A 23,343-nucleotide genomic window follows, 5' to 3' on the forward strand; every position below is an offset into this window, starting at 1 on the left:
ATTTTAAGACGACGGCTGTAAATATATACTCAAAGCATACAATTGTCTTATTGAAAATTACTAAAATGCGTCCTCGACAACAGCGTCGAACAAATCGAAGGTCTAAAAAAATGCGCAGTGAGAAACTCCAAAAACTCCAAAACTATGCGCCGAGTAATGTGATTCCGTCGTTTAACCGCCATATACTTAAGTACCGGATATTTAGGACAAGTACAACAAAGAGACCACTCTACATGTATGCGTAGGTTTCTGGTTGCAGTTTTACTAGTAGGGCTTGTCATCTTATAATTTTAGTGAGGCAGAAATTCGTTGCGTTCTCTAGCTTCCCAAAAAAATTACTCAGAATTAGAGGTAAACTCTAATTTTTCACTCGAAACCCCGTGAATCCCGTCATCAGCTACCTTTCTGGCGCTATCTATCGTCAATCTCCCGAACTAACCTCCAGAACACTTGAAAACGCAGTGAAAACAACGAGTGTACCGGCGGTTTCGCTCAGTCGACGACCGTCAGCTGCTGCAGTCTGTAAAACAAAGCTGAGCTCGTCATCCTCCTCGCCAAAGTGTACACACGCAGAGAGAGGGAGAGAGCGCACGACCGCAGCCGGCTTGTCGAGAAACAGCTCGGCAAGGAAAGTCTTCACCAGGAGTAAGCAGCAACGTCGTACTTACACAATCCTAACCCTTATCCTCAGTCAGCGAAGCTCGTAAGGAGCGAATAACCGCTTCAAAATTGCGGACCTAGTGGATCAACAACAGCAGCAAGAGGGTGGACGTTGCGGCAGTGCCGGCAGCGGTTCTATCAGTAGTCCGCTGCCTCACATAATCGAGAGCATGGACGACTTCGGTGGCGGAAAGCCCAAGGACAGACTCGTCAGCATCCTCGACAGGATCGAGATGCACGTCGAGCAGCTTCGTAAGGACGCGATAAGGATCGAGGAGGAAAAGGACACACTGCTGACCACCCTCGATACGCTTCGTAACAACGACGTCGTCGTCGAGCTCGAAGACAGTGAGTTGGCTTCTTTTTCTTTGCTCGTGTGCAGCGACAAAACGATTTCAAACGTTTATGTTGTGCTCGATGTGTGGTTTTTCACCTTCTGAAGTTGCTCATCGATTGTGACAAAAACTCGGAGAAGTGTCGCGTCTTGGTTAATTCGGTTATTTACAGGGTGTAGGATATGGATGCGGAGCAACAACCCGAATGACGAGACAAATAGAACGAATACGATCCTTGTTTTTTATCTTCAAACTTTTTCACTTCGTGTGTTGCGTGAGTAGGTGTACAACTGTACACATCACAACTCGCGCGGGCCACCTACGCACCGCGAGCTCTTTCTCGTATTTTCGCGAACCTTCTACATCATAACCTCTCTCCGTCTTTCTCTCTCTCTCTTGAAAAGTCGAGAAGTCTCTCTCGAGACCGATCGCATCTCAAGTACAAATTCACACGCACGAAAGGGTGATTGGAATTTTTTTAGGTCTGAATCCATGCTTACAAGCTGTAAATACAATGCTCGGTTGTTGTTGTTCTCTTTACACCTGGCCGCTTGCGACTTTGCGCTATTATTGTAGGCTGAGCCGGTGCATTGACCGTTAAATAGCTCAAGAACTACCTATGTCTCATTAGTGTTTGCTGATTTTCCTTTTGTCGAGATGCATTATGATTTTTTTTTCAGAATCGCTAAACCTCGAGCATTTTTTTTCTAGCAATTTTGAAAATTTATTTACGTTTTTTGTATACTTTCGTTGACGTTTCTTCGAGGTTATGTGACCGATACACAATTACGTTGATAATCATAATTTTGTACGAGTATTAATGATATAGTAAAAATCATCTGTTCATAATCCTTCTACTTGAACATGGCTGAATGTGATTTAATGATGAATCGTTTCATTATTCATCGTTTGCCTTAACTGAGTATGTTGGTATCATTTTCCACCTTATCAGAGATGGCTTTGATAATAGCTTCTGTTTTTGATTATGATGCGATTGATTTGTGCTTTCAGCTGACCGGGATGATGTACTACGATATGCTGAGAGGCTCTCTATGAGATGTTTAACCATTGATGTTCTTGTTAAAGTTCAACGCGATCATACACAACAAGATGCTTTGCATCAGGTAATTAACTTTGATGTTTTAAATAATTTACATTTTATCTTAATGAAAAAATAAACACATTTTTTTCTCAAAATATAGGTAAATGGACTTATAGATAGCTTAGTTATTGGTCTTCGCAATGATCCTAGTGGAACAAGGCAGCGCTGTGCATCTTTTATGAATGCATGTTCATCGCAAGGCATGGGACACTCTGACAAAACTTTTGAAACAGCTATCTTAGGGTGCACCCTGGATGATCAGAAAAGAATCAAGAAAAGACTGCAAGGCTTGTTAGACTATATTGACAAAGTTCATACCATTACGCTGGAGTAGATTATTATTAGTTTGAGAACAAGACTTAAACTTGTATGCATTTTGGATAAACATTCATAATTATGTTCAAGCCGCTGCATCAGTGCTATAAAATTGCTAGACCAGGATGTGATATTGATAAAGCTTGAACAAAACGTCTTAAAACGATGTCAAAGTGTTTACAAAGTATTTTTATTTTAACAGCACTTGTATTTAATTCTATAATATTTGTATATTAGTTGACATTGATTTGTATGCTAATTCATTAAGTATACAGCAAATTTAAAGTCTTGGCTTCAACTTACACTTACATCTAATACTTAAAATGATTACTGTATGAGTGCTGCTAAAAAAAAGATGAAGAAAAGAAACGAGTAGCAAAAAATGATGCGACTATAACGCCCTGATTAAGTGCATTCCTCACAAGTATGTTGCTGACAAACTTCTGATGTTATTTTTTTTATGAGAAAACGTTACATGACTAATCAAAATACTTCCAAATACAGGATTTTTTATTTGTACAACATACATTATAATCTATTAGCTTGGCTTCATACAAAGAATGTGTCAAATAAATTTTCTAAAATAAATTAATAACATTCACCAAATACTTGTATTTAAAGGTACATCATTATTTGTTGATTTGAAGTTAAACAAAAAACTAGATTAATAATATCAACGTTATCATCTTTGTCCAAAGATGAAAATTATATATGATTGATAGAATAATTAGATTTTGAAAAACTGTAATCTTATAAGCTAATATTTTGATATACTTGAACTTTTTCTTGTCAAAAAAATATGCTTTCATTTTGAGAGTGGTTTTAAAAATTTAATACAATCAACAAATTTTCAATAATTTTGTATTTAGTACAAATATCGAGGTACGGATAATATAATGTTGATGAGCGCGCCTTTCTAAGGCTGCAGGTCAGTCTGACAACGTAATACAAAATCATAATGCCAATGTAAAGGATTTATTAGCTTGAAAATATTGTAATTAATATGAAATTTCATATAACTTGCCCTAAAACTCGACCACTCTAATGCTGCTTATATAACCTTGAATCTATATATACAATACCCAGTAAACATTTATGACTATAGCTACCTGTACGTACCTATCAACGAACAATTTTTTTCATGAATTTTGTATCATGTAAGAAAAGTAAATAGTAATAGTTTTAAACAACGGTATTTGCAACTTTACTTCAAAATTAGTACATGCAAAAAATACTTTAAATAATAAATGCTAAATTTGCACCTTAGCCGATTACTATACAAAAAGGTATGAATTTCACGAAAACATTCCTATCAGACTAAAAATTATAATACTCTAATTTTTGAACAACCAAATTCTGAATAAAATGTAAATACTTGCGTCACATTTGCCTATAATTTCTAAACATCACGTAATAATGCTAAAAATCAACCTTTTTTGACAAAAAACCCTTTAAAAAAGCCATGTCATTAACAATAAGGAAAAGACAGTTATCATTTCAAATAATGCGTCAACTAGATGTATGTTTCAAATTATGTGCCATTATTTATTATAACCGTTTGAAAAATAGCCTACATTTTCTGAACTGGTTATATCAGCAATTTTATTGGCTCAAATATTAGTTGGATCGAAATTAAAAGATGTAAGTACAGATAAATAAATGAATAAAATGTCAAATAAATTAATTAATGTACACAGTGTTCATTATTTATCGATGATGGCATTAAAATTAAGCCGAAACCCTTTGTCAGTACATAAACATATTTATTACAAAAAATCATACAAAATTTAATAGCTATAAAATTGGTTTTGTAGTGACTAATGTATTTGGTTAATAACAGCGCTGACGTTTGTAAAGAGCGCACGTACAGTACCCTATATTTATAAAAATCAAACATTCGCATTCGTACAAACATCATTGATGCGATTACAATCAGTTACATAAATATCATAGAAACAATGAGCACCTATACACACCGAGGCTGATATATCGAAAAGAAAAGTTATTATATATCTTGTTATATAATAAAAAAGAAGCTCCTTTTCCGTATGTCAGTCCTAGAAAACGGTGCGTATTTACATATTTACAGATCGCTTACAGTCGCTCTTTTTTACGCGCGTCGACGACACAGTCGATTCAAATGTTGATACACCAGAGGCTACAACAGTCGACAGGCGTTTTTTACGAAATTCTTCTTTTTGTGATGCCTCATTTTGCCAGTGGCCCGGAGGACGATTGTGCCGTTTCCAAGGTTCCTGCCACCCGTCGATCCGTTCGGACTGAAGGCACCTGAAAAAAAAGTAAATATAAATAAATTATATTTAGATCACAGTATATAAAAAAAGCCATACATCATACAAAATTTGCAAAGAGTAAGAAGTCTAGCAGAGCAAGTATCTCAAGCTGAGCACTGCGGGGGCGATTCAAAAAGGAACTACGAAGCTTCCTTCCCTAATCTCGATGGCCCAGATTTGCCGGACACACGCCGCGATCTCGATATAACGAGAGAGAGAGAGAGTCGGCTTGCGTGACCAGCCGAAAACATCTATACCGTTCCATCCCCTAGCCCTCGAGAGTGTTATATATGTGTGCTGAGAACGCAAGGCTCTAATGTTATGCTTTGAACTATATGTGCTCTATTTGTATGCGAGACTTTAGGATGGCCTCCTACAGTGTCTGCTGGTGTGCTTGTGTATCAGGTGTATCTGCGTGGGCAATTTTGCAATCTGAAAAGTATTTAGCTATGCATGCGCGGGCGGTGCAATCAAGACCTGGTTCTCGAGTTAATTTTTTAACTGTATAGTAACTGAGGATCTGTTCTATGCAAATTGTCGGTTTCGTGAAGCGATTTTTAAGTGAATGAAAACGTTATCATTATAGAATATATTCGTTTTTTTCTGGGCCAGAAAAACTGATCGAGAAAACGAAGAATGACTTGAAAAGGTCGCACGATCAAACAAAATTCATCAAACGTTGAATTTCTCATTACCGAGACAAGAGGGCAAAATTGAGGCCAGAGATTGTCAAATGGAATCAGGCTGTTTGAGAGAAATATGTATATGCATTCGACGAAATGTGAATAGTGTGACTAATACACCTGCAACCGGTATAGCACAACAGCTTGAATACATGAATAGTAGATGGGTATTTACATTTTATTGAATATTTATAAGTGTGAAAAACCATATCAATCTGACTCCTATGATACTGTACTTTTTTAAATTTTCTCTTTAAATTCCTAATTTACTTCTCTTTTTGATAATTACAAGAATACAACAAATTTCACACCTAAACTCAACGCAAAACTAATTAGCGCCTACACATTTGAAGCCTCATCGTTTTGACCGAGAACTAACGATCGAAGCTCTACAGTCACCGCTAATTTTTTCCTACCGGCTTTTCAATGAGTGGTCGCGATTTTATCGCTGCGCGAAAAGAGCTCCCAGTGTTCAACATCGCGTGTCGTTCGACTCTCGACAAAAAAGCGTCGGGGCACGTTTTCGATTTTTGTCCTGTCGCCCGTCGCGAATTAGTCGCAAACTGTGTTACGAAAACCTTATACAAAGGCAATTTCGATTTTTTCCTCTCCGAGATTATTTAATTACAGGATCGTTTCACGTATTTTTTTCTGCTTATTTGAATTTTCTTTCAAGGTGGCAAGCATTTGAATTTTTTATTCGAGCGAGGTAGTTTGGAGTAATTTTCTGCACAGGAAACCTTTTTCCACGCAGTTTTGCAAAAATATAACCATCAATACAAGCTAGCGTTAATTTGAAAATTTTCTAGCATCAATAATCGTGCAAGTCTTATCAATGAAGCATTTCATGCGAAATTGTTGTAACTTTTAGACTTTCGCATGAGCTGCATACACGAAGCACTAAATTACGTCGTGTCTTATCAGATTTTTAAAATATACGCATAGTACGATATACAGCCCAGGCTTTTAAAGTATCGAACCGCATCCAATTATACGGATTATGAGTCGTAAACTGCGGTCACTCCAGCCTTTACTGTCCCGGCTAACGACTCGCCAGTACACTATCGACCATGGCAAGGAATAAAATTGCGGCGCGCAAAAAGTCGGAGGCAAAAAATTGGGTATACTGTCCGACGCTCGTCGATCAATGCTTGATTTAATCTGATTCTATTTTCGAAGCCAAAGAAATGTGTAAATGGCGTGAAGTTGTTCAAATTGCGTGTTAATGCACTTTGCACTTGGCTATAGAAGCTATCATCATCAGAGATCTCTTATGATAACGATGTTACACGTGTTTCATTTTTTTTTTTTTTTTTTGAGAATGTTATAAAATTTAGTTAATGAATAAACTTCATACACTTTTAAGTCAAGCGTGATTTATATTCAAGCAAAACCTGCTCATAATCGAAGGAAGGTAAGATTTCATCTGAAGATTACTATAACGGTTATTAGACTTGGTTACTCATTTTCCTATTTATGTTTCTCGCGCATACTTGGACGTCGCTCTATTGACAAGTTCGATGAAAATTCACTGTGCATAAACAGTATTCTCTAAAATATCTGTGCATTGAAAGATAATAAAAAGCTGTTTTTGTCAAACAAAATCAAAAAGTAACTCACTAATGACCGATGGCGATCTCGGGCCACAGGAGTAGATCCTGAAGTCCTCTTCCTCTTCGTATCTGCGCATCTCGTAGAGACAGCGCGAGGCGAGGTGTCGGAAGACGCTCATAACACCGACGTCCTCTTTGACTGAGGTGCGCAGCAACTTGCAGCCCAACGCCCTACCGAGCCTTTCCGCTTCATCTCTGTGGAAAAAACATTCGAATTTTAAGAATTTTCTCTGCTGTTATAAATTTGCAGAATAAAGAGAAAACTGTCGTTACTCACGGATCAATGACGCATTGGTCGATCAAATCCATCTTGTTCTGCACTAAAACTGTTGGGATTTCCCCGCATTCGTTCTCCACCTGCGAACACAGAATAATATCTGGCATGAAAACAAACTGCCTTGTTAAACACATCGTTAGACAAAATTATATTATTCTACTTTTATCGGTGAGTTTTTCCGCGGAAGTCTAAAGATACCTGATCGTAAATTCACGAGATGGATAAGCTGTAGACACTCAGCAGCTTCCAACAGGTAATTTCATTACGGTATAAATGTAGTTACAGTTACGAAAACAACATTATATGCCGTGTTTGTAATAACAACGTGTCCATGTACGAAGGGGCTCTCGTATACATGTGAAGTATGTTTGTACGAGGCTTCTGCGGTAAAGATCCTGGAGAATCATTAATCACGGGTACGACAGCGCTGTGTGGCTCGCAAACTTTTTTCGGATGACACTCTGACACTCACCCTCAATCAGATCCTCCGCAGTACTCATCAAGAGTCGTCTGACGATATATATTTAGATGTAGCGAGCCATCATTCGTTATGTATGTAATCTATCTTTTCTTTACTGTGCTATTTCAAAAATGATTGGAATTTAAAATTATTAATATAATTATTGGAATTCATACGCTGGTACAGTTTACGGTGTTGAATTAAAACGTCAAAAGCAGGTACCGAGGGAAGGTTTTTTATTTCATTAATTTTTTACAATTTTACGACAGGTATTCCCTACTAATCTATAGCCCTGCGGGCATCGTGGATTGCCCTTGATTATATCTTGCTTGTGAATGTCTTGGGGCCTTGCAGCCGTTGTAAGGGCAAGTAAAAATCCTAGTCCCAGGATCAAAAGAAGTGTCCGGAAGAACTGCATTTTGATCTCCTGATGATGAACACCAATAATAGGTCAACAGACCGAATACAATTCAACACGTTTAGTGTAAAAGTTATAGCAATACCTTGTATTGTGGTTTAAACGAAAGAACTTCTTAAAAAGTGTTCTTTTCTCAAGAGGAATGGAGCTTCGCTATACTCAAGCGTCTGTCGAAGACTGAACGTTGTGTTTTTAAAAGCTTGCTATTTATACGAAAATCACGAACAGAGAAACGGTGTATTATGTGTTGAGGAAGCTGATTTTGTATAATTACTGTCTGGATGTTTTCTATCTTGATTTTTAAAGGAAAGATTACTTCATTGATAATGCTGCGATCATGGGGAAATAAAAAAATTGCAAACGAGTTTGAAATTTCAAGTCTGCAACATTTTATGAGCATATAATCAACAGGATTAGATACATGTATATATTCTTGAACGTTTTTAATGTCTGAGTTGTAATAACAGGCGAGCAACATTTTCCTTATAGATTAAAGTTTTTTTATTGAAAATTTTTATTTAATGTTTGGTATGTTGATAGTTTAATCAGTTTAGTATTCGTTAGATGCTTAGCTTTTCTTGATGTGTCCACAGTTATGCTGATCATACATAATTTTATTTACAGTATAAATAAAAAAGATTCACGTGTGACATTGAGCTTTGACTTTCATCGAAGTAGTTTAGAGCAACTCAGTGATGTCTTTACCAAATGAAATACAAAACTTTTGATGGTAGATATGCAAATTACAATTCGTAAAAAAACATGTGGTGATTAATACGTATATGGCAGTAGTCTTTATTCCTTATGCACTGTTAGCTATTTCCAGTCAGTCGATGCATACGCACTAAACGACTTTTCGACAAACACTTCCTTTCAGCCGGTATCCACTAGGACATCGTGGATTTGGATGGATAACTTGGTGTTTATGGAAGAAAGGTAGCTTTGCTGCTCCACGAGGTAATGCCGATGCGAAAGCGAACATCACAGCCACGAGGAACAACAGGACGCACTTGAAATTCATCTTGTCGATCTTGAAAATCTCCAAAATAAACGTTTTCGATACTCGTTACGGCTGCTGACGATGGATATGGAGTAGAGATACCTTCGAGGTTCTTGGACTGACTACGGTAGAAAGGATATCTGCTGGTGTATTTATACAAGAATGTAAAACTGCAGAAACACGTCAGAGAGCTTCAGGAAAAAGAGGTAAATGGCTTTTGACTTTGTATGCATGACGGATCGCTACGAATCTTGCGTCAAACGATACTATGAACTTCGCGGTCATGGGAAATCCCGTTGTTGAAAACGTCTAATTCGTACACCGCTAAAGGTGAACAATGATTAATCGATTGAATTCGCTTGAATGAAAGGTAAGACAGTACATTAATTGCGAGTACTTTTTTCGCTGCATACAAGTGTTTTTATATCCGCGATTTACTTTCACTATACTCAGTATCCGAAACTTGACTAAATTTATCATCGTTCCTACGCTTTTTCGTACCTTTACATCGACGAACTACTTTTTACAGTCTCGATTTCATTCTTTCAAGTGCCAGTTTCCATGTACACGACTCCTGTATTTTCTCAGAACTCTTTTCGAGTACGTGAGAGAAACTCCATTAAGGCTACTCCCCATCGGTTAGTTTTTGCTCTACTAACTATTTTAATTGCTAGATCATTTATTGTATCGAAGCATCGATGAAATACGTAAGTTAAAAAACGTAAATGTGTCTTTGGCATTGCATAGCGATTAGGCTCGCGATAAAAAAAGAAGAGGTCAGATTTGTGTTAACCTTGTGAGTTGGTACATTTCGTGTCGAGATATTTTTAATCTTGTATTCGAAGTCAATATAAAACTAAGTATAGCAATAATTACTTTAAAAAAATGTTACTACGATGCATAAAAAGTATACAAACTTTATTCGTACAGTAGTGTCTACAACAATAACAAATATCTAATTGACAACTTGTCTACAAACTCCGTGAACCATTCGATTGCCACTGGGACATCGTCGGCCCACTCTTATGATGGCATGACTGCGCAGAAATGGAAATCTGCCCCTAGGTTTGCTTTGCGTGGAATTTTGCGCGCAAGACAGGGTGAATGTGAGGGCTAAGAGAAAAAGCATTATCCACTTGAAAAACATTTTGCGCACACGTGACTGAGTCCTATAAATAACAACACAACGTGAATAAATACTAAAACGAGCGCATTAATTCACACTCGAATCACACTGTTGCTTACGAATGCTTGAATTATATCGAAACGGTTATGCCAGACAAATGTACATACACAGCGGCTTATCGGCATCTATACCGAAGAAGTAGTAGATAGTTTCGATTTTACCGAACAACTGCGATAAAACTCGATACAGCGACTTCATTTATAGCTTCGCGACTACTCGTTACGACGTCGTATGCGTGAATGTGTATGGATAATGTATATAGGTATACTGCGATACGATAAGATGAACAACTGGCTATGCAAATTCGCTCGTATAGAATTCCTGTTTTCGGTTATGTTTCCTCCTAACATTTAGCAGGTGACAATCGCGATCCTTTCTCCAATATGAAAATTCGATCATTCGACAAAATGTCTCAACGAGAAATCGGCTGTAGACGTTCCCGACGTCACGGGCGCACCAGAGCAAAAACTCTCCTCCCCTCCTCGAGTTTCCTGCGAAGAAGGAACATACGACCGAGTTTACCGCACAGGCTTTTCGCAGCTCGGCTAACGCGCGTCTGTGCGTACAAGTCGAAGAAGGGGATCCAGCGTGACAGTATACGCGACCTCGAAACTCTGCGCGCGCGAGAGAGTTAAAAAGGAGAGCCGCCGCCGCCGCGAATGGATTCCTCGCGCGCTTTTCCTTCGAGCGTGCGACTCTTACGCGTTATTGCTTTATCGATTTCTCCCCGACGACTAAGTCTCGTTCGAATTTTTTTGATGAAAAAAAAAAAGAAATGATAAGCGTCGACCGCAAGTAGGTGCGTCGACGATGATTAAACGGAGAGTATATGCGAGAGATGACTAAGAGGAAGAACGTGCGCGAGCGCGAGTATATATGTGTATAAGGATTATCAAGAAAACGATTATTTCGCGCTCGCGTTTCCGACTAACGCCGAGGCAGGACGTAACAATTGCGTCGGTCTTCCGTTCTTATAAATACCGCGACTACGCTGAGATTCGACCCAGAGTCTTTCGAGGACGTCGAAGTGAGTGTTTTAGACTTATATTGCATTTATAGAAAGTGACGAGTTGATCAATAATCGTTTTTATATTGGATAATTCTCTGCAGGAAATATCGGCTATAAGATGGATTTCAAATGGATAGCGCTTTTCGCGTTCAGTCTCCTGCTCGCGTTTTCGTTCGCCGAGATCGATGGTAAGGGCGTCGAAAAGAACAGTGAGCGAATCTGCCCTCCTGGATACCGTCGACTGGGCAGAACCTGCCGAAAGGTCTACAATTGACCCACGATTCTTCCTTGAATAAATGTGATTTTTCAACATTCAACTTATTGTTAGCGACTTATTTCATCAATATATTCGCGCCTAAGCCCACATGACACACAACGTAAAGCAAAACGTCAAACCTTGAGCTTCCAGGAGGGAATGGCATCGAAGGAATCTCTGTCGGTCGCCGAGAAGGCCAGGACGCAAGCGTGGGCGCCGCGATAGTAAGCCGCGGTGATGGCGTCGAACTCCTCCTGTCCGGCGGTGTCCCAGAGCATCAGTCGCACGTCCTCGCCGTCGACTCTGTAACGAGGGAAAATATCAATTTATATTTTATCTTATTTGATTAAGATTATATAGCATCGCGACGCCGAGGCGTGTACGCATTTTCGTTAAATTCGCCCGAGACTTTAACTGGAACAGAAGTAAAAGTTGTGAAAACGTCGCATCGGTAATGTCGCACATCCGAGAAAGGAAGTACCCCGCGTATATGGTTATTAGAAAGGGAAAAATTTGATATCAATCCCGCACGCCATTGTCGGCCATTGAGGGATAACATTTATACTAATAAACCAGCCGAGTATATAGCCCAACGTACTCCATAAATTCGTCAAGTGTAAAGCAGCTCATCTTCTCTCTAAACCTAAATTTATCCTATATATAAATCCAGCAGGAGCGCGAATAAGTGCGTCGGCGCATTAAGATTAAAACATTCCTCCGGCGAGTCAGTGGTGCAGTGCACCGACGCTCGCGGAAACGGCGAGGCAGGTGCAGTGAAGAAAATCGCGCGCAAGAGAAGAAGCAGCAACAGCTACCAAATGACCCCCGAGAGTTTTCCCTCCTCGACTACATACCTAACGGCGCCTTGAGAGAGAGAGAGAGAGTCTGGCTCTAGGGGCATATATGCGTATGACAAGTAAGTAACGACGCCGCGCAGCGCAGCAGCTCGTCCTGCCGCTTCATAAAACGCGCGCTTTTTTTCTCATGACGCGAGCGCGTATAGGGGAACCCCCCGCAAATGAGCCGCGCCGCGCGGAGCTGCAGAGGAAACGAGACGAGCTCGCAGCGTTATTGTTACGCACGGAATCTCGCGTCGCGTATATGGGCTTTATTATATGCTTCGTTTTATGCAGTTGAGAGTAAAGTTTGCGATTTTTTTTTTCGTTTGGTGTAGATAGCTTGGGTTATAAAAAAAAAATAAAATTAGTTATTTATTAGCTGTTCAAATTAGCTTTAGTAAGACTGTTTTATACTTAATCACCATAAAGTCGGCACTGATTTCTTTACTCAGCACTTTCTTTACTGGAATCTAATAGTTCGTAACGAAGTACCGATTTTACCGAGCATCAAGGTGACTAAGCGAGTCGTCGCCTTATTATAAATTTCAATATTTATCGCGTTAAATTTTAATTGCATAAAATGTGAAATTTATCGTTTTTTTACGTTCGACTTTACTAAAAATATCGTCGATGAGTTTGGTATACATCTTTCATGCGTAGATACTTTCTAATCGTCATTCCCGTGCAAGTATCTACTTTATAAGCGAAAGCAGTCGTGGATCATTTCTCTTTAAAAAAACAAAGTTTATAAACGTGTGTGTGTGTATATATATATATATATAGGTTCTATCCTTCGTTTCGCGGAAAATGAAGTTGCTCACTCTAGCGCCGTTTATAATATCAATAAAAGTGAAATTCTAATCCGTGGTAAAGTAGCCTTGCACGAATCGTCGCTCGTTTAACAACGCGCTTATCGCTCTGCATTCCGCTCGACTTGTTTCTGCTTTGCTGTGCCGAGAGACTGCGGCGACACGCTTTTATTCGAGTTGATGAACTTGGCGTGGGTACAACTCGTTAAATAGCTAAGTGACAAGTAGATCGAAATAATTATTTAAGGCTTCGTGGTAGAAAGCATAGAGCGTCGTGACAATGCAGTTTAAAGAACAATTCAACTTACTCGATCTCCCGCTCGAGAAAATCAACCCCAATGGTCTTCTTGTAGTCTCGGGTGTAGGTGCCCTTGCAGAACCTCTGGATCATGGAGGATTTGCCCACCGCACCATTGCCGACTATCACCACCTGGAACGAAAGCAAAGCAATAAGAAACGGCCTTTTACCACTTAATTGACAAATGCACCGACCGGATTCTTCCTGTGTTGCTTTATCGTCGCTATACACATACGTATGCGTACGTACACTACGCGGCATACGAAGATATAACCGGTTCCACCATTGGCTCTATAAGCCTCCTCTTATACAGCTCGTGCCTTCGACTCGTTAAAAAGTTATATATTTTTCCTCCGCCGATGCGCAGTCGCCTGCGGAGAGTTTCTTATGATAAAATCAAGCTTAAAATTGTCGAGATCGTAAAGGAATTTCTTGCTAAGTTGCGCGCCTGTACAGAGAAACGTTACGACTCTGCCGATGCTCTTACCGGTCTCGAGCATGTGCAGCTCGCGCGCGCACTTATCGCGATAATTAAATATCATAGATTTTGCACGCCGTATACGAGCCCGCGGGGCTAATAATTATGGTAATCGGTAATTTTTATGGGACGATTCGCTTCTGTTAAAAGCGAGTGTGCAGATCTCGGATAGTTCTTTATTGTGGCTATATATTAGGAGATTTGTATAGGAAATTCACCGACGATGGAACCTTTGATATGTATGAATATTTCTTAAAATTAGATACAAAATTTCTCATATTAGTGTTGAAAACAAATCCAAGCCATATCGCACATTCAACGCGTGCTCTCACAGCTAATAGAATGAAAATCGAGAAGTTAAATAGCTCGACCAACACGCGACTGGACACTCGACCGACTTAATATACCCGCCAGCGTCCAATCCTCGTCTTCCTGTTGACACTCGAAGCGTCACGGCGGCTGCTCTCGCCAACCGTGTCGTTTAGCGGCTTTTTCGCGCTTTTCCTATCCCGACGGCTATGATGATCGCATGCTCACGACGCGTCGTTCCTTTCAATGAAGCCCGCCGGAAATGCCGATAAGGATTGATTACATTATTGCACAGGAGTCGATTTTGATGAAACGCTTTGCCTTTTACTTCCTTTTTGCAAATTATATCCTTTAGATCGAGCTGGTATGGCGTGTGATTTGAGTTGAAGAATGAAAGCAGTGCCTGCAGAGGTATTTATTTTTACGTGTAGCTACACGACTGGAAATAGCGATGGATATAATTATTTATTCAAGGTGGATTAATTTTGTCATCGAATGATGCTTCAAATGGCATACAGGTCCATTACAGTGTTAACTTTATCACCCATACGGAGATTACATTGAAGGCAACTTTTGCGCAGATAACTTACTTAGAACCAGATTCTAGAATCGGTAATCGCGAAGAAACGCTATCTCATAGAAAGTTACATGGGAAACGCGTGGACGTCTTAGAGTCGTTCAACGATGTATCGAGCTATATCAGAAGCTCGTAAATTGATTAAATTGAATTCATAGCATATTCAGTTACATCCTAAAAGTTACGTAGAAAAGAGTCGCTCGTACTTTAAACTTCATATGTACAAGTGAAATAAACATTAAATACGAACCCGAATTCAAAATCAAAAAAAGTTCCGGATCAAGTTTCACCATACATCACAAATGATCTAAAAGACGCCACGCGCTAATCATCACAAATCACCCGACAGGAAGATAACAAACCTGAAAAAGAGCCAAAACCACATGAGCTCTTTATCACTTCAAGCCGCGGCGGCGTAAAAATTAACGAACCCAATCAAGCTCGCTTATAAATTTTCAAGCTTCATTGCTCTTCTCTTCAAAAAGGAGGGAGAAGATACCGTCGTCGTGTAGATTCACGTTACTTTGTACGGGAATACCGAACGATGGAGTCGCGCCCAAAACGAAGAGCACGAGTGATGCGTAACGGTCCACCATAAGTGGGTCACCCGATGCTGTGCGTCCAAGGATGCACGGAAGCGCATCATCCAAAACCGGTCGTCTCATGTGCACCAGAGTTTCTACACGTATCGATGATTAGAAGCCAAGTGTATTTGTCAGGTCTATACGATGTGCGTACACGAGAAAGCTATGAGAGAAGATCTTATGGGAGAGAGTTCACTGATCGCTGCGTTGAATTCATGTTGGTGACACCAAGAGCGTAAGCTCATATAGCTTATGAGTAGTATATAGAGAAGAACGTACTGCTGCTACTGCTGAGTTTTTATTTACCTGTGGAGAGCGATATATGGACTTTGAGATTTACGATTTAATGAATGTATCTTGCTGGAATACTTTTACTGGATTCGGAGAAAGAGAGTTGAAAAAAGTGATAAGTTAGTCTTCTTTAAGAATGGAATAATACACTCGATATTATTCTTTACCGCAGGGATGAACAAGTTGCACGCATTGTCTGCGTCATTCTATACCTTACGTGTGCATAATCGAGCGAACCACTGCAGCCGCAATACTGTGCGGTTTGCTTTGAATACAGAAGAATCGATATCTTAATACAGAACATTACTCTGTCTATTCTTGACGAGTCCCAAGAGCTTTGTACAGACGCGTATACTTCTTCGATCGACATATGTCCAAGTACGAGTTATTGCTACACGTAATTGCTGCAGGTTATTGAACTCACATATCGTGATGTGATGGGTTTGTCAACGGATTTCGAAACAGAAACGAATTATGTATTCTTTATTACCTCATACTGCAGTATAGAAGGACTTAACTCTGGACACGCAATTGTATTATGCGATGCGAGTAAAGTAAAAGAGATGTTAGTTTACATCGTATAGGATTTATTTATATTAAAGCTCGAATTTTGAATAATTAACGGAAAATGAATAAATATATTTTTCACGGCCACGCAATGTCGCATGGTAACATTTCTGAATTCAAAATGTAATGTAAAGCAGTTCAAGGAAATAGCATGTTTGCGTATTCAATATTTATGTATAATACTGCATACGCACGCACAATTTTATTTATTTTGACGCCACACTGAAAATTAATTAAATAACTTAATAAGCTTTATCGAAGGAGCCTGCACGTTTCAAGCTGGATTTAATCAGTTCTTTCTCCATCTATGAACATTGTACAACATATAGAAATAAAGAGAATCGATTGTCAACATCATATTTTCTATACATGTATTAATCGAAATTATAAATTCAAATCGATCAAAAACTAACTATATTTAAATATCTAAAATGCTTGAAATTCTTGCCTTGAAATAAACTACCGCACCACACGCGGCCTTACTGGCGCGAGCGTCAGGCAATCAATTAAAGCTTTTGGGCCAGATAGGGCGTGTCACACCGAAATCGTTATTCAATTATATGTATCAAAAATTGTTTCTAGGGTTGTTGTTTATGTATAAGCGTTTTGAAAAAATGTTTGTCATGGTAAAAGTTGTGTTTTAAAAATATCTACAACTTTTACATTAAGGTTTTTATGTAAAATGTATAGCCTCAAATCGTCAATAGGAAAAAGTTGTATTTCTTCGAGATCTACAACTTTTCTATTTAACTTTTTTTTGTAGATTGCATAGAATTCGAGTTAGAGCCGAAAAACCGTATTTAGCGATTTTTGGATGTGACCGCATTCTGCGTATACACGCAGGATTAAGCCCAAAATAAATTCGACACCTTACTATTACGAGGGGAGTTCGCACACAAATTTTTAGCCCGATTGAGTCTCTCAGAGATAACCGTGTAACACCAAAATTTTTATTCAAAAAACACGCAAAAATTGAACAAATTGTGACTCCTCCCAAAATTTCAGTCCAATCGGTCGAAAATTGCGTGAGATATCGCATCTCACAAATTTTTCGATGATAAAACTATAAGGCACTTCCGTGTCGCGGTCGTGCCTAAAAACAAAAATCAATAAGATAAAAACGATTATTTGTAATCTTATCAGATTGTTTACACTTTCTTAAACACGCATTATTATACTGCTTTTACGATAATGTTCAACTTTGGCAGTTGGCTAGCTATATAAGGAGATCAGTGGCGCACGATTTTCAAAGTTTTAAATAATCCTCTTCGCGATCAAAAAATCTTACCTAAACTAGATGCAACGTTTTAGTAACTGCTAAAATGGTACTGAAAACTTGTGTTTTTTATTTTTTATTAATCTTTCAATACTGTTATGGTGTAACTGTACCGACTAGAACATTAATAGATGGCAATGAAATACCTGTACTTGGATTTGGCACTTATTTGGTAAAAAAATAATAATAATGCGATTAATAACGCATGTTTAAAGTATTAACATTATTCATTTGTATTTCTTCACGTTTGTTAGTTAACTTCAGAAGATGTCAAAATTGCCATTCCGGCCGCTCTCAAAAATGGTTACAGACATATCGATACAGCATTTGATTATCAAAATGAAAAGGATATCGGAAAAGCTTTAAAGGAATGGTTTTCTACAGGCGGAAAGCGCGAAGATCTGTTTATAACGTCAAAGGTTAGTGGATTACTATTTTAGCACTCAATATTTATATTTTTAGCTCAATGATATTTCTAGAATGTTAATGTAGTTGCCTACTCAAGCTAATCGACCCTCAGATGTGGCAGAGGCCGCAGAAATGACTCTAAACAACTTAGGTCTTGAATATGTTGACATGTATTTAGTTCATTTGCCATTTACACTTCAAAGGACACCTGATTTTCGACACTTGAAATATGAAAATGGAACTTATGCACTCGATACGAGCACAGATCATATTGCTGTTTGGAAAGTGAGGCATAGGTTTTACATTTTATTTATTTACTTATAAAAAGGATCTTTCAAATATAAATATTATTATGTAGGAAATGGAAAAGTTAGTAAAGGCTGGCAAAGCAAAATCGATTGGATTGAGTAATTTCAACAAAACTCAAGTACTAAGAGTATGGGAAAATTCTGAAATCAAACCTAGTAATCTTCAAGTAAATATTTTTATCATATCACTCACTAAAATTAAGGATATTTTTAATGTTTAACATTATTCACGGCGGTTGCGCACATTTCAGATAGAAACAAACGTTTATATACAACAAGAAGAATTATATGATCTTTGCAAAGAATTGGGTATTGTTATCACAGGGTACAGTCCTCTCGGATCAGCTGATACAACTCATTTAAGACGAAGGAAACGACAGACAGGTGGCATGCCACCAGTTCTGGAACATTCGGTAGTTCAGGGCATAGCCAGAAAATATGGAAAATCTCCTGCTCAAATCGTGCTACGTTACAAACTGCAAAGAAACATCGTCGCCATCCCTAAGAGTAGGAATCCAAACCATATTAAAGAGAATATCGAAGTCTTCGATTTCCAATTATCCAGTTTCGATATGAGAAGATTGAGAAAATTAGATCAAAATGGCAGATATCGGAAGTTCGATTTTTTGACTTTCAAGTGAGTACTTCTACATTAATTTTTGTATATAGTAAAAATCAAAACATTACGAAATGAAAGCATAAGTATAATAACCGATATAATTTTTAGCGTTGAACATCACCCGGAATATCCATTCTCGTATAGAATACCTGACGCAAATTAAATATTAGCATCATGACAAATATGATTCGGAGCATTTTATACGATACAGATAAAAGTTTTCTTGTACAACCAGATAATAATTATGTACACGCCCTATAAGCTTTTTCGAGGTCAATTTTTAATAATTTTTCGATCTTTGAACGAATAAAAGCAATGATTTTCTCAATATTAGCACAATAAACCATGCACGATTCGACTTTCAACTACCCGTTCCCATTACCATCACCAGCTCGAGAGAGAAGAAAGCAAAAGGCAGAAAAAGTGCGAATTGTTCGGTACTTCTAATACGCGCAGACGTGAACTTCGCCTCGAAGAAACAGCTGGGCGCGCACGGTAAAAAGCATCGCGACTTTCTTCCACGGCTATATGCTTGTACTAACCGTACCTATATCGACAGGTCCTCGTGCGCGCTTCAATTCAATTCTAATTACAGCCGCTCGCGCGCGACAGGCATTATTATAACGAACGCGGAATTGCCGCGCGCGATCTTGGGGCCCAGATTATCAAAAACGAGCGGTTCGCCATGCGCGGTTAATTACGCGATGCGTACACGGCTTAATCGTGTGAATATCTGCGGGAAAGAGTATTATGTAGATAATGCCGGGGCGCGAGCGAAATTCCGCGATGCGGCTGGAAAAATCCGGTGAGACGTCGCGCGCGCTGCGCGGAAAAAGAGAGATTGAGGTTTTTTGCCCCGGTGAGTTGCCTTTGAGTTTTAGATGACGTAGGATTAGCTTTTTCGAGCTGAACAAGAAACTATCGCCGTGAATTTTTTATTGGAGTTTAGAAATGCTGTAGTCGCGCTTTTCTCGCTTATTTAACGCAATGATGAATCATCGATGATCGATTGACTGGCATATAACAGCTATTTTTTCATTTCTCTAATGCACATCGTTATAACAGTAATATGCCAGTGCTAATCTTTTGTGTCAGTACTTCAACTGACGTACGTATGAGAAGTATAACCCTGAACTCCTTTTAACTAGCATTACATTACAGCCTTTCACGTGAAAGTAGGAACAAGGTTTGCACGTCAAATGTTACATGGTGATTTGCACATTTTCGATGTATACTACTGTTATACCTGCCATTAGCGATTATACTTCGTTGCAAGGGTCGTAAGAGTTGACCCGGAATGCGTTCTATAGATGAGAGCACATGTAGAAAAAATAGTCAGGTCTTACTTAATCTTGTAAACGTAATTGAATCCTCGAAACAGTTAAATTTTTTTTCGTATACTTTACGATCGCGATAAACTTTATCTGGAGCCGATGCTTTTCGAATCCGAATAAAATTCGAGAGAGAACAAGAAGTGAGCCAAAAAAGCTGTTTTAATTTGCGAAAATCACCGAATCGCAAAACTGCGCTCGGTTCGCGGTGGCTGTAAACGAGAAACCGGCTGCTCGCCATCATACCCAGATGTCGTAAAACTTCCGAATCGCACGCACGTTAATGAACGTATCGCTGAACTTCCCGCAAGACGGCTTCCCAATTCGCTCTTCTTTTATTCCATTTTACGCTTCTTTCTCGGATTCGTTACTGACGTAATTTTCTCGAATCCGGATCGTTACTACCTGTTTATAGGGAAGTACCGAGTATACTAAATTAATTAATTCGATAACAGCCTATGCTTGAAACCCGACGCTTATCGCGGAAAATAAATTTTTGATTAGACTCAAAGCCAAGGAAGAATACACCCCGGCAACGGATGTGTGTACAGCGCAAAAACGAAAAGCAAAAAATCATCTTAACCCATTGAAACCTGTCTCTAATTAGTCCATCATCCGAATAAAGCGAAATCATTCCCATGTGCCGTATCGCTAAATCGCTAAACATAGCTTCCGCTACGCCTGCACTCGCCAGAAAATCGTCAGCCAAAAAGTCCACAAAAAAAAAAAAAAATAAATAAATAAATAAAACAAGCGAAAACTCGGATACCTACACCCAAGCGCGCGTGTATAGCGGTGCTCAGATCATCGCGAAGAAGGTATACACGCACGGATAGATACGCGTATACCGAAGTGCGGCAAGAAGAGGAGTAGTCGAGCCGGAGCGAATTAACGCGCGCATACCACGCGCGAGAGAGGAAGAAGCAGTGGTACAAGGGAATATATATATATATGAAGAAGGAGCTGTGTGTTCCTGCGCGGCTGCTCTCTCGGTGCGCTGATACGTATAGACAGTATATTGCCGTTATTAAGCGCTGCCGCGAGTGTAGTATGATTGCCCTCTGTCGCCGCCGCCACCGCCGATCCTCTCCCTGATGCGATGCGATGCGCAGTAGTGGTTATACGAGGGGATTCGGTGGCTATTTTGTCAGAGCGAGTTCTATCGAACTTCTTCGTTGGATAAGTATATTTGTAACGTTGACAATGTCGAAGTGTCATTGTTGCGAGGCAGAAGCAATCGATACTCTCCGTTGGCGGAGTGTACGTTGAGAAATCAATTAATCACCGAATCAATGGCGAGTTTCGCTGTGAAAATATGAACTGGGATGACGATTCGAGTTTTATTATACCGATGTAAGTTGGCGAGGCGTTTTCTGAAAACCGCGACGAATCGTCGACGGTTTCCACGGTCTCACCGACAGGCTTAACAAATTCATCGAGTCGCTTTCGAAATCATTCGATTATCAAAGTCTATTATCGTCTATTACAATATTATTCCAAACAGACAGAATCATCAATAACTTAATAAACAGCAGCAAAGGCAGGTTTCGAAGAACGAAAAGAGCGAGTGCGCATCAAGCGAGCAGCGATGGGCGAGCGCAAGGACGCGAGAGCGCTGGAAAGGGCCTCAACCTCGTGGCCGCGTCGGCAAACAAACTCGCGACTGCACTACCGAGAGATTCTCCCTGCGTATAGTGCATGTACGCACAGATATATCGTTGTGGTGTGTACCTTCGCTATATATACACCAGCGCGCGACTGTAGAGCGATGCTCCCGAGAGACAGACTATCGCTGCCTCGGGCAACACTCGTAGGTATGAGGATGTAGGCGACACTTTATAGGCGGGATCAGAGAGAGAGAGATTGATGGATTGTTTTTGAAACACGTTCTTCTGTGTGGGTATGTGAAACTTTCGATCAAAACTATGGGTGGTATCCCTATTTTGATTGTAATTGTCCCGTCGACGTTGTACTTTCCGCTAAAACTTCACAGACAGTCGTTCTTAGAAACGATCGCGTTTCGTCGTTGAGACAAAAAACGCAGAATAGAATGCAAATTCGAATGTCGCATTAGCCAACCGTTTCAGCCCTTGTCCGCAAAACGCAAACAGTTACAATCACTTAGTTTTTGGAGAAACGATCAAAGCACTCACTAAATACAACGTCGATATATAGCGATCCAACGACTTCCCATGCAATCCCCAAGCGTGTCAGCTGGCGCCCGAGTCTCACCACAAAACTCCAAATATAAATTCTCCGTTTGACAGTCCCATCATTATTTCCCGAAGAATCTCGTGTCACGATCTCCCGAACAACGCACTCGACTTCGAAAATCACGAGTCCCTGCCAACCGACGGGGCAATAACGCGCAAAGCTTACTTATTACTTACACGTGAAAGCACTCGAAAGAAAAAAGAGAAACAGAGCAAACCCATACCTTGAGTGATATCTCGAGCTCTTCCTCCCGCATTCTGAGCGCCGTCTGATTAGCATAATACCCAACTGCGATTTCCGGCGTCTCCTCTTTCTCCGCTGTTACGTACAGCACACTATAACGCTTCGCAATCACAGCTCTCACAGCAAACCATCATCTTCAGCTGCATAAGTATGCGATACGACGCTCGCGCGAGGTTCCGAATGTGTAGCGAAATAATAACGATAATACTGGCACTGCGTTCTTCGATCAAACTTGCGTGTATGCGAGCGCGATGCGTCGCGCCGGCGTTGGATTATAAGCTTACACCTCTGTATATGTATGTATTATATATACACACACACAGAGAGAGAGAGAGAGAATGCCGGTGGACGTGTATACGCGGACGGCGCAGGGCCGACACTGAGGAGCTGTACTCCGGCAGACGGCGCGAGTCGTCGTCGCCGGCCGCCGCGAACACCTGTACTCTCTCGGCGGCTCTCTCTCTCCCCTTATTGTATATATATACCTATATAGGTGCTGGCTAGGCTGCTACACTATACCTCTCTCTCTCTCCCCCCGTTGGAACTTGTAGGTACCAGCGGTCTGCTCTCTATCTCTCTCTTGC

At 39.8% G+C, this 23,343-nt stretch overlaps 4 protein-coding genes across 4 annotated transcripts; 3 read left to right on the plus strand and 1 right to left on the minus strand.

Annotated features, from left to right (window-relative positions):
- Positions 1-462: 462 nt before the first annotated feature.
- On the plus strand, positions 463-4,104 carry LOC100118370 (BAG family molecular chaperone regulator 2). Its single transcript, XM_001602303.6, has 4 exons — positions 463-645; positions 742-1,008; positions 2,007-2,119; positions 2,198-4,104. Coding segments are annotated over exons 1-4 (615 nt in total). The 5' UTR covers positions 463-644; the 3' UTR covers positions 2,432-4,104.
- LOC100118406 (ras-related protein Rab-23) lies at positions 3,766-23,214 on the minus strand. The gene is made up of 6 exons (XM_001602329.6): positions 22,740-23,214; positions 13,565-13,686; positions 11,749-11,911; positions 7,280-7,359; positions 7,010-7,197; positions 3,766-4,701 (listed from the first exon to the last, which is right to left on the minus strand). The coding sequence occupies exons 1-6, from the start codon at positions 22,770-22,772 to the stop codon at positions 4,571-4,573; spliced, it is 717 nt and encodes a 238-aa protein (XP_001602379.1). The 5' UTR covers positions 22,773-23,214; the 3' UTR covers positions 3,766-4,570.
- LOC103316753 lies at positions 10,384-11,669 on the plus strand. Its single transcript, XM_008212097.3, has 2 exons — positions 10,384-11,370; positions 11,454-11,669. Exons 1-2 carry the CDS (start codon positions 11,220-11,222, stop codon positions 11,624-11,626), a joined length of 324 nt encoding a protein of 107 aa, XP_008210319.1. The 5' UTR covers positions 10,384-11,219; the 3' UTR covers positions 11,627-11,669.
- On the plus strand, positions 17,599-19,314 carry LOC100679509 (aldo-keto reductase family 1 member A1-like). The gene is made up of 6 exons (XM_003427282.4): positions 17,599-17,808; positions 17,891-18,055; positions 18,129-18,329; positions 18,403-18,519; positions 18,604-18,989; positions 19,080-19,314. Exons 1-6 carry the CDS (start codon positions 17,683-17,685, stop codon positions 19,132-19,134), a joined length of 1,050 nt encoding a protein of 349 aa, XP_003427330.1. The 5' UTR covers positions 17,599-17,682; the 3' UTR covers positions 19,135-19,314.
- Positions 23,215-23,343: the final 129 nt, after the last annotated feature.

Source organism: Nasonia vitripennis, chromosome 3, assembly GCF_009193385.2.
Source record: "Nasonia vitripennis strain AsymCx chromosome 3, Nvit_psr_1.1, whole genome shotgun sequence".
Classification (NCBI taxonomy): domain Eukaryota; kingdom Metazoa; phylum Arthropoda; class Insecta; order Hymenoptera; family Pteromalidae; genus Nasonia; species Nasonia vitripennis.

What these genes read in the sequence shown, in the direction of transcription:
- LOC100118370 (XM_001602303.6), top strand. An exon ending in CGTCGTCGAGCTCGAAGACA is followed by an intron (nt 1,009 to 2,006) that starts GTGAGTTGGCTT and finishes TTGTGCTTTCAG; the next exon opens with CTGACCGGGATGATGTACTA. An exon ending in AACAAGATGCTTTGCATCAG is followed by an intron (nt 2,120 to 2,197) that starts GTAATTAACTTT and finishes CTCAAAATATAG; the next exon opens with GTAAATGGACTTATAGATAG.
- LOC103316753 (XM_008212097.3), top strand. Translation starts at nt 11,220, where the DNA reads ATGTGTATAAGGATTATCAAGAAAACGATTATTTCGCGCTCGCGTTTC. An exon ending in AGTCTTTCGAGGACGTCGAA is followed by an intron (nt 11,371 to 11,453) that starts GTGAGTGTTTTA and finishes AATTCTCTGCAG; the next exon opens with GAAATATCGGCTATAAGATG.
- LOC100679509 (XM_003427282.4), top strand. Translation starts at nt 17,683, where the DNA reads ATGGTACTGAAAACTTGTGTTTTTTATTTTTTATTAATCTTTCAATAC. An exon ending in TCAAACCTAGTAATCTTCAA is followed by an intron (nt 18,520 to 18,603) that starts GTAAATATTTTT and finishes CGCACATTTCAG; the next exon opens with ATAGAAACAAACGTTTATAT. An exon ending in TTCGATTTTTTGACTTTCAA is followed by an intron (nt 18,990 to 19,079) that starts GTGAGTACTTCT and finishes TATAATTTTTAG; the next exon opens with CGTTGAACATCACCCGGAAT.
- LOC100118406 (XM_001602329.6), bottom strand. Translation starts at nt 22,772, where the DNA reads ATGCGGGAGGAAGAGCTCGAGATATCACTCAAG. An exon ending in GACCAATGCGTCATTGATCC is followed by an intron (nt 7,198 to 7,279) that starts GTGAGTAACGAC and finishes TTTTTTCCACAG; the next exon opens with AGATGAAGCGGAAAGGCTCG. An exon ending in GAGATCGCCATCGGTCATTA is followed by an intron (nt 4,702 to 7,009) that starts GTGAGTTACTTT and finishes CTTTTTTTTCAG; the next exon opens with GTGCCTTCAGTCCGAACGGA.